This window comes from Rhinolophus hipposideros, assembly GCF_964194185.1.
Source record: "Rhinolophus hipposideros genome assembly, chromosome: 9".
NCBI classification, from domain to species: Eukaryota; Metazoa; Chordata; class Mammalia; order Chiroptera; family Rhinolophidae; genus Rhinolophus; species Rhinolophus hipposideros.
Genome location: NC_138055.1, coordinates 4,497,977 through 4,512,634, shown reverse-complemented (window position 1 = coordinate 4,512,634; position 14,658 = coordinate 4,497,977). Strand labels below are relative to the sequence as shown.

The window sequence follows — 14,658 nt, the reverse complement described above, 5'->3', positions numbered from 1 at the left end:
AGCAGTGTTTTTCTTCTTCTGCTAATAGTCCTTTAAGATGAACACCACTCACTGTCAGTCTGGGGAAATGTAAGGAGCTGGTGTAGTGTCCCATTCCTGCTCCTGAGAAGAGATCGCCATTGCCACAAAATGGGGATGTTTGGTGTGAACTCAAAATATCATGTACGTGGTGTCAATTATATTGGCTAAAAAAAAACGATGTCACACATCTCCTCCTTAGCTTGTTTAAAAGTCTCACGTAGCTTGTTTGACAGGTACGGAGGAGGTGTCATTAAACAGATGCAAAGACTGCTGTCGTTGGTTTTAAATAGCACTTGTCATTCTCCTCGCGGTGCGTGCTTCGCATTGTGGAGGAGTGGCTGTCACGTCCCCGGTCGCAGCTTCTTCTCCTGCAATGCTTTTTCTGCTTGTCCTCAGAGGAAGCCGTCTTGCTTACGCTTTGAGAAGGTGGAAAGGCTTCAGAAGTGTCAGGTGGCTCCTTGCACGAGAATCCTGTGGCTGATTGTCACCGGGGCATATCTGGGGCAGGAGGAACCGCTTCCAATAGGAAACTTTGAATAGTTGAGCAGGAGACACTTGGCCTGAGCCAGAAGGGAAAGAAATCGGTGGTGAGAAAGGTGGTTGAGGCGGGGAGCTCAGGGGTCCACCCAGAAATCCCCATGTGTCAGGTGTAGGTGTGAGGGAGCTGGAGCTGAGAGGGAGTCATACCCAGTGGGACTTAATGGGAAATGGCACTGGCAATACCGCTAGATTAGGCACTGAGACCTAGACAGAAGTTGGAATAAACCTGGGTTCTCTGAGCGCAGTCTGTGGGGCTATGGGTACGTGTTGCTTCGGAAGAGAAGAGGTACATTGTGACAAGTTTGCACGGTGACAGATGACTACTGGACGTAGTGTGGTGATCACATCAAGGATATAAATGCCCGGTCACTATATCGTGCACCTAAAACTAAGATAATGTTGTAGACCGTGTTTCCCCGAAAATAAGACCTGGCCGGACAATCAGCTCTAATGCGTCTTTTGGAGCAAACATTAATATAAGACCCGTTTTTATTTTAATATAAGACAGGGTATAATATAATATAATGTAACATAACATAACATAACATAACATAACATAACATAACATAACATAATATAATATAATACTGGGTCTTATATTAATTTTTGCTCCAAAAGACGCATTAGACCCGATGGTCTGGCCAGGTCTTATTTGCAGGGAAACACCGTATGTCCTGTCCTGTAAGGTCACTGCAAACAGCGATTGGCCAATACCGAGTCGCTGCCCCTGGGGGAAATTCAGGGCTGGGTTTCTTGTAGACTCTGGCCACATTTTTGTCAACCGATCAATATATAACTTTGTCTCATGTCTGTTTCTGTTTAAAGACACCTTGTTTAATATGTGTCACTGACTCACTAACCTTGAACTCAGGCCGCCAGCGCCGTCACTCGGGCTTGAACGAAGCTCATCTAGCACTCGCCTTTTCTTCACAAGGCCCGTCACAGCCTTCCCGTACTTGGGAACACCAGACAGCACTACGCGTAGGACCATTTTAAAGAGTGAAATCACCAACAAAAAGCACACAAATGAGAAACTGCGTGGCACTAAATGGACCATGAAGAGAACACCGGTTTACAAAATGAAACAAGGCAGAGCGTCACCTTGGTCAACCTCAGCTGGGAATGTGCACCGTGGGCAACTTAAATCTTTCGTGCCTCTGTGTGTGTCTGCGAAGGAACATACGTGTCATGAGAACGGCTTTGGGGGTCACCAGTGAAGTTTAGCGAGGAGGTGCATTCACAAATACAGAATCCACGCGTAATGGGCTGTACTTCGACAAGCACGTGTCTAGAGCCCACTGTGTTTCCTCTGAGCCCTGGCCTCAGCGTTCTGGTTCAGAGGGTGGCAGGTAGGGGTGGTGGGGATGGAAAGGCCCCCTGGGGCACGGCGATCCGCAGGGTCCGGCTGCTGCCCACAGGCTCGTGGGGCAGGTAGTACAGCAGTGTTACAGCTGGCCTTTGGTCCCTTCACTCCTCCTTGGTCTGCCCTGTGCTGGGGCTGCATGCTCTCGAGGGGCCGGCAGTCAGCTGCTCCTTGTCCAGTCGAGTCGAGAGGCGTCTTGCTCAAGGTCATGTGAAAAGCTGCCAGCTCGGAGTCCCCAGCTCTGGCCGAGCCAGTCTGCTGTCTGCTGCCACGTTCTGGTCCCCTCCCCGGCCTTCCCCCGTGGCCTGGTCCAGGGCATTCAGTTGGCCAAGGCGTAGTCTCTGAGGCTGTGGTGCCATCCCTGATGAGACCGGCTCAGGGGGGCACTGGCACCCGTCTCCTGCGCGTGCCCTGCTGCGGAAGGGCGGAGGGCTGCTGCTGGGCTGCTGCTGGAGTTGGGGTACCCATATTCCTCTCTCTTCAGACTCCCGGGGATCATATGTGTGACCTTGGCTATATCAGCACTCTCTTCCCCCGCCCTGAAACCACTGGCCCCCGAGGTCATAGCTAGAACTTCCTTGTCACTTGGTGAAAATCATGCCAATACCATGGTTCTGTACTGGTGCACGTGGCTGTTCCTTCCAAGCCCTGGTTTCTTGGATTCCTTTTCTATTGGACATGTTTTGTAGATGGGAGGACATGTGGCCTGGAACTGACAGTGCCCGGATGGAGGTAATGGGAAAAGAGCGGAAATAAGCTCAGTTCGAGAGTGCAGGAAATGTTTGTGCACTTGCATTTGTTGGGAGGTCCAGCCGCCTTTCCCAGAGTCCAGGGTTAGTGGTTAAGAACGTTCTGGAGCTTCAGATCTGGAGGCTCTCGGAGGCTGATGGGTGTGACCTTGAAGAGGACTAACCTCATCTGCAGGGCTGGGGAAGGCCCCGGCTTTGAGACACAAGGCTGTAAACCATCACCAGCCAGTCCTAGAGTCGGGGTACTCAGAGCTGGAGGGGCCTTTGTGGGTTATTTTTTCCTTGATTCCCCCTGGTCTGACTGATTGTACGGACTGGTCGGGGCTTGGTGGAAGAAGGAGAGTGACATTCACTGGGCTTTGAACTCGGCCGGTGCTGGGTGAGGCCCGCCAGCCACTGCATGCGGCCCCCAGTTCACATATTGTGGGGAGGATCTGCAGAGGTGGGGGTGCTGAGAAGACCCCTCTCCCAGCCCAGCCATCCCTTGTGTGCAGACTGAAGGCGCCGTCTCCGTGGAGAGCTGGCGATCTCGGTTGGATCATAGCCATTCTGTTCTCTGCAGGCGAGAGAGCCTTCCTCTCTGAGCGCCCACAGAACGCCCCTCTCTGTTCCCACTGAAGACGCCTCTCCTCGGGCACCCAGTGCGTCTGCTGTCCTGGCTGTGGGCTCTGTGCCAGCATGTCCGTGGGGCTCACGCACTCCCCACTTAAGCAAACTGCGAACCGGCGGGTTAATCAATCAAGCAACCCCTATGAGAGGTCATCTTCAGGGAACATGTTTCCACTGGGGGTTAGACGATTGCTAATAATTATCACAAATAAGAGCTAATCGTGCTTCCTAGCGCCAGGCACCACATAAATTCATTTATCCCCGTGGCAACCTCGTGAGGTCAATTACTGTTATTAACCCCATTTTATAGGTGGGGGGACCAGGCACAGACAGGTGGCCTGCTCAGGTCACCCAGCTGGTAGGTGGCTGGGCCCTGCATTGAAATCAGGCAATATATCCAGTGGCCAAAAGGGGGTGTAGTTCTACTCTGCAAAACCCCTCCCCCCTCTCCACAATTCTAGGATGTCCTGGGTCCCTCCACCCCATGAGGTAAGCACCACAAGCAACCTGCCAGCCTCTGCAGTTTGGGGCGCTGCCCCTTTCCCTTTGGCTTTCTGTTTCTGGTATTTGATTCCTGTTGTCGTGGAAACGAGATGACAAGTGTTCCTCTTTAGTGCCGGTCCTCCTGACAGTAGCCGCTGACCAGGAGACGCAATGTGGGACGATGTGGGCCTGACCTCTGTGATGTCATCTCCGCTCAGGGTTGGGACGGAGAACCAGACCTGGGCCACCTCGCGGACCCTCACCCAGTCGCCTGGTCTCCAGGCTGAGATGAGGCTTCTCAGAGGCCGAAGTCTACCGTTGAGTTTTCTCTGAGTCAAACAAACATATCTTCAGTGACACTCCCTTCCTGCCCGATTTAGGCCTCTGCTTGCCCATGAAGCTGTTGCAGTGAGATAGGAATAATATTTTGTGGTGAGCAGGCTTCTATCACTTCCAACACCGCAGTCACCCCGGAAGTTTGATCCTGTGTGGACTTCTTCAAAGTCTGCCTAAAGGGGCCCTTTCCTCAAATTGCAAGTCACGGTGGCGTCCCTGCCCGTCTCCATATAGGCACTCGGCGAGTGTCCTGTGTCCTGGCAGAGTCCCCTGGCTTCACCTCGTCTGAATTTCTAACGCCTCCGCCAGCCGCACCCTCTTCTCCAGTGAGTGCCCCCCGTTTTCTTCCTCATCGTTTTCGGTAAAAGCTAAACCTGGGCTCACCCTTACTTCTTCTCTGCTTTATGGAAGCAGGTTGTTTAGACCCTGGCTGACTTTAGACCCCATTTGAGTTTTCCCAGGAAGGTGACGAGGGCATTGGTGTCTGGACAATGGGACAGGGGGAGCCTTTGGACGGGCACCTGATTTGTGGAGTGAAGCGTGTTGGGAAGTTTCCGTCAGTGGTGGGTCATGTGGATCTTCGGTCCTAAAAGAATGGTGTGTAGAACATCTTCAGGATCAAGTTACAATTGAGATCTGTTTCGGGGTATCTATCTGATGTGATGGGTGTCTCTTGAATCATCTTTTGGTTCTGTCTTCCCCTTGTCCCTGGCTGTCTGGGCCAGCATCCGGCTCGTCTTGTTACTGCTGGACAGGACATTCATTCTCCCTTTTCTTCAGGAGGCAGTAGTCAGTGGAAGGAGCTTTGCCGTTATTAGCACAATTGTGGCGGTTGGCAGTCACTCTGATGCTTGGTTTCCCAACCTGTGAAATGGGGACAGTGGCACAGGTGATGTGTGCTGAGATTTCTAGGCCACAGGGACTGTCCCAATCTCTTAACATGCTCTGTCTCGTGCAATCGTCATAACAACTTATTTTGCAGCTGAGGAAACCAGAGCCCAGAGAGGCTAACTAACCTGCCCAAGGTCACACAGCAAATGGGAATGGGAGTCGGGGGTTTATTTGGAGCTCTGAACCTCCCCATCTCCTGGGGACCTGCTGCGAGACTGAGTGAGACGGTGGTTATTTGAATGCTCCTGTGGTTCTGACACTGAGAAATCTTGCAACAAATGCTCTTTCCCATCTGGCAGAAGAAAGAGCACACACTTTTTTCTGGGCTCTGCCTGATATGTCCTTGCAGAAAGGGACACTGGTATGAGCTCCACAGGTGACCAAGAGAGGAGCCTTTCTCCCAAGGTAGTCGGTCACAGGCTGATTTTTGCCTTGATCATTCACATTCTTTCGAGCAGGTGTTTTGTAGGCAACTGTAGGGACATTTCTAGAGGAGAAATCAGCCGTTGAAGGAGGGGCTTAAGGAAATTGAATGCAGGAGGCTCTTAGCTCACTGTCTGAGGCAGCTCTTCAGAGACAATAGACCTTCCAATAACAGGCAGAAAGTGATTGAACCAGGCCAAGTGCCCTTCCGGTGCAGTGCAGAGGAGATGGTGATGGAAGAAAGGGCTTGGCACTCGTGGAGAGACAGACCCTGCCTGCCCGCCCTCTGGGGGCTGTGATGGACTTTGTTCCTCTTGCTCTGTCTAACTGAGGGGCTGATTACTGAGTTCTGTACCCATACGCTGGGAGAAACACAAGGTACAAGAGCATAGTTAAGACCCTGAGAAGTCCTGCAGAAAAACACATCCGTTTAGCTCTGCTTCACCGAGTATTTCCTCTACTTCCTCAACCCTGGCTTAATTCATGAAGACCCATGTCTGTGGACCTCACTTGGGGAAATGTTGATGGGGACCAAATAAATAGGTATCTTGCTTATATATATATATATATAGCTGTTTGGTAGGTCCTGTTGGAAAATCAATTTAAAAGCTATGCCAAGTGTGTTTTCTCTGAAGGTCTGTTATGTTTTCTGTTAGAAAAGGAGTCCCCAGGCTCCGGAAGCTTGGGGACCTGAGCTGAGAGCGCCTCTCCACTGTGGCCCTGTGGCCACCTGCCCCCACCCCCAGCCTGTTGGTCAGCTTTTACGCCCAGAGCACTTCTCTGGAATAGCTCTCTTCACCAGTGTTTGTCACCTCTTTGCAGGCTTGACGTCTGCTGCGTAGGAGGGCATGGAAGGTACGATTGGGCTCAGGTTAATGACTCTGTGTTTATTCCAGATGCCCACTCAATAGGACAGGCAGGATACAAGTCCTGGCTCCATTTCTTACTCGTCATGGGGCCTTAGGTGCATTGCTTAACTTCCCTGAGCTTTATTTTTCTTGTCGGTGAAGCGAGATGGCCACTGGCTGCATTGAGGGCCGTGCGGCCGTCCATGCCTGGCCCAAAGCACGCACCCAGGAAAGCCAAGCAGCTGCTGCCACCTCTCCTGTGTCACTTCCAGCTGCGGGCTGTGTCTGCTTCCCTCCTCGCTCCTCTCTCCTCCCGCCTGACCACTTTACCTACCTACAGACACCCGAGACTGTAAGAGCTTTCTAAGAGTTCTTAAATGTCCGCGACTGCCCCATGTTTATTCTCTTGTCTGGAGAGGACTTTGCAGTTGGGTAGACTCCGTTCCAATATCAACGTCACGATTAACTGCCTCTTGGGCAAGTCACCTGCGTGCTGAGCCTCTATTCCCAGGTCTGTAGTTGCACCCCTGACCCTGGCTATCAGGAGCCTGAGTGAGCTCATGTCAGAGGATATGGGGCAGGCACGCCCCTCAGTATGAGTCAGACTTCCTTCCACCATGGCATTCGTCCAGTAGTCTCCGTCCCCACCCTGAAGGCTATCCCTCACCGCCCTTCTGGGTTGAGGGCTTTCTAGTTGGGCGTAGAGTGGGACAAGAGAAAGCAATTTGAAAATGAAGAGCCAGCAGTTTGCTGATCAGGACTTGAGAGTGCCCTCTCTCTTCCTGGCTTACTAGCCATCCTCCTGCTACAAGGTGACCCAGACAGAATGACCCAGACCGAAAAGACACACTACTCCTCCCCGCCAGGAGTGTGAGGGTGGGGATTTGGCACCCTCTCCCTCCTCTCTGAAGGCCAGGTTGAAGACTTGAGTCCAAAGTTGCCTCCTCCAGGAAGCCTGCCTGGACTGCTACTCTTTCCCTCTTAGGTCCCCAGCATTCTCACACCCCTCCATTATTTGTCTCCTGGACGCTGAGGCCCTGGGGGTCTGGCCTGTGTCTGAGTCCTCGCCCAGCCCTCCTGGCATCAAGCCTGACTTTAGTGGACGTCCACTCAGTGGCTATCGGAGGAGTGAGTGAGCAGAGGCAAATCTCATCAGGGTTATATGATAAAAAGCATATGAAAAGCCTGACTTCTTTTACTACGTGGAGGAAATTTAAAGTTAAAAGTTAATTAGTATAGCTATACCTACTTTCCGCCACCCCCGACCCTTAAACCTCTCAAACAGCAACTATAAATAAAGGGGATCCAATGTGCAATGTGGCCTTTCAGGTATTTTCTCCAAACACACATGTTTCTGTGCCGCTGGGGAGGCAGGATCGACCTTTGAAATTTGGGGTACACTTGAAGAGACACATTCATTGCTTATAGAAGGCACAGAGGAGGCCTGTTGGGGGGGCTCTCTCTGAAAGGAGGAAGCAGGTGGCCCCAGCAGGCTGTGGGGTGATCACCTGGCTCCTTCCCCTCCAGGCCTGCAGGTGACCAGCCAGCACGTAGTAGGCCCACAAAGCTTATTTGCCGAGCACTTGTTGAGGGTCTCCTCTGTCCGGTTGACCCTGGGGTTGGCCATTTCACATGTTCTCTTATTGAATCCATGACCCGGAGGTGTGGTTATGATGCTCATTTCACTCCGTCATTCTGTTGAGGGCCTACTGTGTGCCATGCCTTGTGCTGGGCTTTGCGGGTACAGAGAAAGGACCCTGCACACAGGGAGTATCTGTTCAAGCTGGAGACAAACAGTTATTTAAAATGTAAAATAATAACAGAATGGGATCGCTTCAGGACAGGAAGGAAGGGGTGCTGTCCTAGTCACCCAGGGGACTTTGAGGTGTGTGTCCTCGAAGGGCTCTCTGGGAGCATGAGAAGGGGCCGGTCCCCTAAAGCCAGGACGAGGCTTCTGCAATTGGACAGAAACAAGCCGGCCTGCACTGGAATAAACCCCGATGTTTTGGGCCTACGGTCCATCCTGTTGCCCACAGGGCTGCCTCGGTGAGCAGAGCTGAAGGTCCCTGGGGACTGTGACCCTGGGCTCGGGTCACAGCAGCCTCCGAGGAGCAGCTGTCCAGCCACACAGAATGTTGGCAGCACACTTGGCTGGTCTGGCTGTCCCTGCCTGGCCCCCAGAGCTGTCACCAGTGCCCAGAGCACTCACCCTGCTAGAGTCCACTGACTTCCTTGGGGAGGGAGGGTGCCCGGTTACCAACACAACCAGAGATGGGAGGCCAAGGCTTCAAGCAAATGGCTGAGCTTCTTGGAGCCCCAGAGGGCGAGGATAGGGCAGGCTGATGCTGGCTTGCTAGTACCTTGCCTCCAAAGGAGGAAACGGGGAGGGGTGGCAGAGCATTGGGCATTACTCACCATCTCCTCCCCATGCCCTCTCAGCTGCCTGCTGCAGCCCCAGCCGGGCTGCGTGGCTGTGTGGGCAATTAGAGTCCCGCCCCGTGACAGGCACACAGCATGATAACAAAGATGGATGGATTGGATGCGGCTACACAGTTACTTCTGCCTTTGGGCCCCCACCTCATGTCCAAACTGGGTGAGAAAGCAGAGGGACAGAGGAGGCCAGGCTGTCCCTCTGTGCCAAGGAGACTCCCTGGGGGCTGGAGGTGGGGGGGCTGGGTGGCAGCCGGCCCCTTTCTCCTGAAGGGTCTGGAGGCCAGGGCCCTACCCACCTCAGTCCTGGAGGCTGAAGGGTGCCCTCTGCACATGAACTTAGCACTTATGGTTTGCAGAGCACCGGACAGCTTGGATGGGATTTCAGCCACATGATGACCCTGTGAGGTGGGGACATAAGGCCCTGGCACCCAGGCATTCTGACCCTGGAGAAGGTACTGGGCTACCTGTAGATGCTGCAGGTCTAGGCACACACGTCAGGCACCCTCTCCTGTGCAGCTTCTGGGCCTCCCAAGTGAGCTCCATCAAGGTCTCTCCACCTCAGCCCTGCTCACGTCTTGACTGGGTCAGTCTCTGAGATGGGGCCGTCCTGGGCCCTGGAGGGTGTTGAGCCATATCCCTGGCCTCTACATGCCAGATGTAGATGCCAGCAGCAACTTCTGTCTTTAGTTGTGACAACCAAGACTTTCTCCCGACACTGGCACACGTGCCCTGGAGGGCAGAATTGTCTCTGGCAGAGAACCACTGAGCTAGGAGAAGGCTGCCCCCAGGGATAAGTATCCTTAGGCCTTCACCCCCAGGAGTGGGAGGGCAAGGGAAGAGAAGGTCACTGGCAACCACTGACCTTTCTGCCCTCGCCCTGGGGACATGGGTGCCTGAGCTCTGTCTGGAACACGCACGTGCACACACACGCTCATACAAGCACACCTACACACCCCGTAACCCAAAGGGGACCCCTGTTCTATTTAAAGTCTATTTAAAAAAAAATAGCCTCTGTGTTGTAGAGCATTCTAGGTTCACAGCGACGCTGAGGGAAGGCTCAGAGACTGCCCACATCCCCCCGGGCCCACACACAGCCTCCCACTATCGTCGTCCCCCACCAGAGTGGCTCCTTTTTATACAATCGGTGATCACTGACACGTGAATCATCACGCAGAGTCCCTCGCGTCCATTAGGGTTCACTCTGGGTGTTGTACATTCTGTGGCTTTGGACAAACGTGAATTCACCCTTACAGTGTCACACGGAGCACTGTCGCTGCCCCAAAACCTCTGAGCTCTGCCTGTTCATCTTGCTCGTGTGTTCCTGGTATCGGGCGTACTATAGACGGGCCTGCCTGGACCCACAGGCCCGGCCACCACTGATATCTGTGCTGGTATGTACTGTTTTTAGTGACTTGAATAATGACCTTGAGAAAGAGCTACAGTGGTCCCTCGGTTTCCAAACGTAATCCATTCCGGAAGACCGTTCGTGTTCTGAAACGTTCGAAAACCGAGGCACGGTTTCCCCATAGAAAGTAATGCAAAAGGGATTAATCCATTCCAGACCTTTAAAATTAATCCCTACAACTGCAAATTTAGCATGAATTTTACTATCTAATGATACCATAGATCTAGCATTCGTAAACCAAAATGTTCGTTGACGAAGACAGTCGAAAACTGAGGTACTACTGTACTTCTAATGCTTGCACGTATTTGACAATGGCCGGGCTGCTCCCTGAGAACGTGATGGGCCCACCCCTGGAAGGATGGTAACAGGATGGAGAAGACATCCACGTCAGGTGTCTTGGGGACAAAAGTTTAGGACCCTGGGGAGGTTGGGGGCACAGCTGTGGCCAGAAGGTCAAGCGGTTAGCACATCCCGGGCTCCTGCGTGTGAGCCCATTCAGGCGCCAGGCTGAGGAGGGTGGGGGAGAGGGGTGGGCGGTGTGACCCCCACTTAGTCTGCCCGCCCGAGGCTCTGAGAAGCCCCCGCTGGAGACACGACTTCAGCTCTTGCTGACCGTGAGGCCATCTTGCTCTTTTTACACATAATATTGTACATTTTAGTGGACTTACCCTTAGGAAGCCAAGCTCCTCGGGCTTCATTGTCGTGTGAGAGTGAACTGCGACACTGGGGGACAGTTGGGGTTTTGTACATTGTATTGGTCGTACTTATCTCTCGTGCATGTTTTATGTTTGTTCTGCTCACGTAACCGAGGCCATGCCTGTTTCAATAACAGTTGGGTCACAGAGTTTCACGTGGTGGCTGGCGCAGAGTAGGTGCTCCGTGAAACAGGTGCGGCCAAGGAATGTTCCGGGCCTTTTGAGATGACAGGGAGTAGCTGGGGCTGTCTCAAGGTTGTATTAGTTTCCTGTGGCCTGTAACCATAGCTTTAGTGGCTGAAACAACACACCTTATCTTACCGTCCTGGAGGGCAGGAGTCCTAAAATCAAGGTGTGGGCATGGCCAATTCTTTCTGGAGGCTCTTGGGGAGAATCCATTTCCTTGACTTTTCCAACTTCTAGAGGTGCCCATATTCCTTGGCTGAGGGCCCCTTCCTCCATCTTCAAAACCCACAGCGTTACATCTTTCAGTCTCTGTCGTTGTCACATTGCCTTTTTCTCACTCTTATCTGTCTGCGTCCATTTTATAAGGATGACGTTAGGCCCACTGGATAATCCCGGATAACCTCCCATCTCAAGGCTCTTAACTTAATCACATTGCAAAGTCCCTTTTGCCTTGTAAGGGCACAGATTTCCTGGATTAGGACATGGACATTTTAGGGGAGAGGGGGACAGTATTCAGCCTGCCAAAGAGACCTTAAGAGAAAGGGTAGAAAATAGCTCCTATGAGTCCCAAAGACAAATATCAGAGAGGAATGATGGAGTCCTGAAACATCATTCACTCGTTCATTCATTCATTCATTCACCATTAACTCACCAAGTGTCATTCAGTGCCCCCTGTGGACCAGGCCCTGTGCTGAGGAGATGGGTTAGGCTGAGCCTGTGCCACGGACATGAATCCTGTACCATATATGCGCGCACATGCCTCAACCTGTGATAATGCTTGAACAAAACTGAACAGGGACCCGTGGGAGCCTGACTTCATTTGGGATGGCAGGGAGGAACTCTCCATGCATCTCTGGCTCCCAGACATTCCTTTGGGGCTTCCCCTCCCAAAGGCCCCACCTTGGGGAACCCCCGTGGGTTGTGAAAGTCTTTCACCTTTGTTGCCTGAGTGCTGCTCCATTCAGATGGGTAGAGCTGTCTGCTCTGCAAAGGCCAGCAGAAATGCCACCTAAGGCCCTTAAGTGTCTCAGATGGTAACAGGACCGCCAGCACTGGGACCACCCCCCCAAAGAGCCACCTGCTTTTTGGAAGGTGCCCATCTGGCCCGCGAGGTGGACTCTTTAGATGAAACAAACCTGTGCAGGTTGTCTTGTCTCACTTGTACAGGTAAAGATGGGCCACTAGAGGGCACCGTCCTTCCGGCATTTTCTGCCTGCCTCTTCCCACGTTCTCTCCAAACTGAGCATTTCTGTAGCTGGTGCATGTAGTCTTTTTTTTTTCTTTCTTTCTTTTTAATGACTTAATGATTTAATCTTCTTATCTTCTCCGCAGAGCACACTCTGGACTTTCCTGGGTACGATGGGGCATTACTGATCAGATTAATTAATGTAGGTTTTGCTTCACAGGAACCAGTGGAACTTGCTTCTCCAGGCTCATTTTTCCACCAGCAGTTCTGTCTTCTCTTTATTAAACAAGCTCTCACAGTGTGTTAACCTCATTGGGCTTGTCCTTCTGCGGGGAATGATCAGCAGATTTCGGATGTTGTTACCGCCTCCTGCCTTGGGGGACATCCCGCGGGGCAGTGACTACGCCACCAAGCACAAGGGGAGATGTCAGCGTCCCTTTGGGGATAACTCTTAGTTTCTCAGGGGTTTTACCTCCTGCCCCACCCACTGTGTCCCCTAGCCCCTTTTCCCCCTTATCACTAACTACTGACAGATTATCATGGCCACTGATTGAAATCTCTTTCACATTCTCACAAAACGCCAGCACCATTGATTTGTAGAAAGGTGACAAATGCACCATCCCCCAAATCACGGAAATAGCATCTGCTGTCAGAGGATCTGCCATCAGATTAGCGTGAGTTTGGCCAGGATGGACTGGTGGCCAGGCACTTGAGCTAAGGGGGGGGATGGAGAAAACGGAGGCTAAACAGGATGGCCCTTTTGGGGGTCAGGGGAGGCTGGCTTCAGGGATGAGGGTCCAGCCGTTCACCATAGGAGTGGAGACAGTTGGACATGTGCCCGAGAGCTGCCGAAGGACACACACTGAATGGTGGCGGTGCTCGTGGTCCCTTGGGAAACAGATGTCTTACACCTGCTCAGACGGGCTCACTTGCCTGATGGGCCTGCGGGGCTGGCCATTGCCTCTGGTGTGCGGCTGCATTTTAATTTCACTTGAGTCACTTGCTCAGTATTTCTGAGCCTCCTGCAGGCTCTGCGCCTTTCTTCTCCTGGTCACCCGTCACCGTTGATGGCAGCCGGCCCTGGCTCGCTGCTAGCGCACTTTGGGAGGCACTTTGCACGTTTCAGAGCTGGCGTGGGGGTCGAGCTGTATTGCTGGCACTGCCGCATTGCCGTCCTGATGATTTCTGTAGAGTTGACATTCTGTTATGATTCAGTCTAATTAGTGTTTGTTTTCAATGCTCAGCGACCGTGTAAAGATGTCATGTGATACCTGAGCAATAAATTCAGAATCTTCGAGATCAGCTCATGCGTGCTTTACAGCGAAGTGAATGTTTCAATGTCTGGATTCCTCGAGGATTGGTGGCCTGGGGGTACGTGGCCCCTCGAGTCATTTGAACAGTTACCTGCTGTGGCCGTACCACGCCTCGAAGCTGGCAGATAACCGAGGCTTTCAGAATTCGGTCTGTTTCTGTCTCGTGCAGGCCAGCACACGTTTGTGGGGTGTCCTCTGCGTGCTGGGCCCTCCCTGGGGCTCAGGGGTGACTGGACTTGACCTCTGCCTTCTAGGGGATTATCATCCAGCAGTGCGATATCCACCTCGCCTCCCACATAGTAAACTCTGGCTCCTCGGGCTGTCTGTGAGCTCACGGCCAGACCTGGCACCCTTGAGCTAAGTGCTCTCGGTAACCCAGAGCAGGTGCTGTGACAGCGCAAGAAGGGGAGGACAGACCCAACATTATCGCTCAGCTGACTACTTCTCCATGCACACCGTCTTGTTAAATTAGTTGTCATGACAACCTTAGGATGAGGTCTGGTTATTATCCTCTCCCCCCCCACCCCCCCGCTGCCCGCAGTGGAGAGATGGTAAAAGATGGAAGGAATTAAAGCATACGCCCAAGGGCACATGGCCAGTCTGTGATGAACCCCCAAAGCCTCCACTCTCCCCACTATTCTGTCAACACCAGCACCGACCCTGGGCCTGGGGGATTCGGAGGAATGACAGATGCCTTCTGAACAGGCCATGAAAGAGAGGACGTTTGTAGCGGACTTTGAAAGTGCAGCGCGTCGGGCCACCTGGCACAGCTGCCGGGTGCGTTGCTGTTGGAGGCGGCAGAGCCTGAGCAAAGGCGTGGGGCGGGGGGCTCCTCCCTCAGTGGATGGTTGGGCGGGTGCCATGGGGGGGAGGGGTGTTTGGGGAGACAGAGAGGACGAGGACAGTCCGTGGGTGATGGCGCGACCCGACGGGCTTGTGTTCCGGGACAAAGCCTTGAGACACGGGACGTGTCTGGAAGGGCCAAAGGGCGGGAGCCTGGAGCCACACCCCCTGGCCTTCTGTGGGTCAAAGCATCGTTTCGGCCCCAAGGATTCCACCTGCTGTGCTCGCAGGACTTGAATAAGCTGACCCACTTGCTTTCTGCCTGAAAAAACAACCAAACCAGCGCCTGTCCCGAAAAGATCAGTCATCCTTTGTGAGAGCGAAGCCCAGGCTT

The 14,658-nt window shown here is 53.0% G+C and overlaps 1 protein-coding gene across 3 annotated transcripts in view; it reads left to right on the top strand.

The window, feature by feature from the left end:
- The window catches only part of PARVB (parvin beta), an 89,877-nt gene that overhangs the window by 23,908 nt on the left and 51,311 nt on the right, over positions 1-14,658 (top strand). The window contains exon 1 of one of the 3 annotated variants that reach the window (XM_081061391.1): positions 3,862-4,427. The exons of the other annotated variants lie outside the window; for them this stretch is intronic. Within the exon in view, the coding sequence (XP_080917517.1) occupies position 4,427 (1 nt within the window). The 5' untranslated portion in view covers positions 3,862-4,426. Of the gene's footprint in view, positions 1-3,861; positions 4,428-14,658 lie in introns of those variants that run through there. 3 annotated transcript variants of the gene reach the window in all.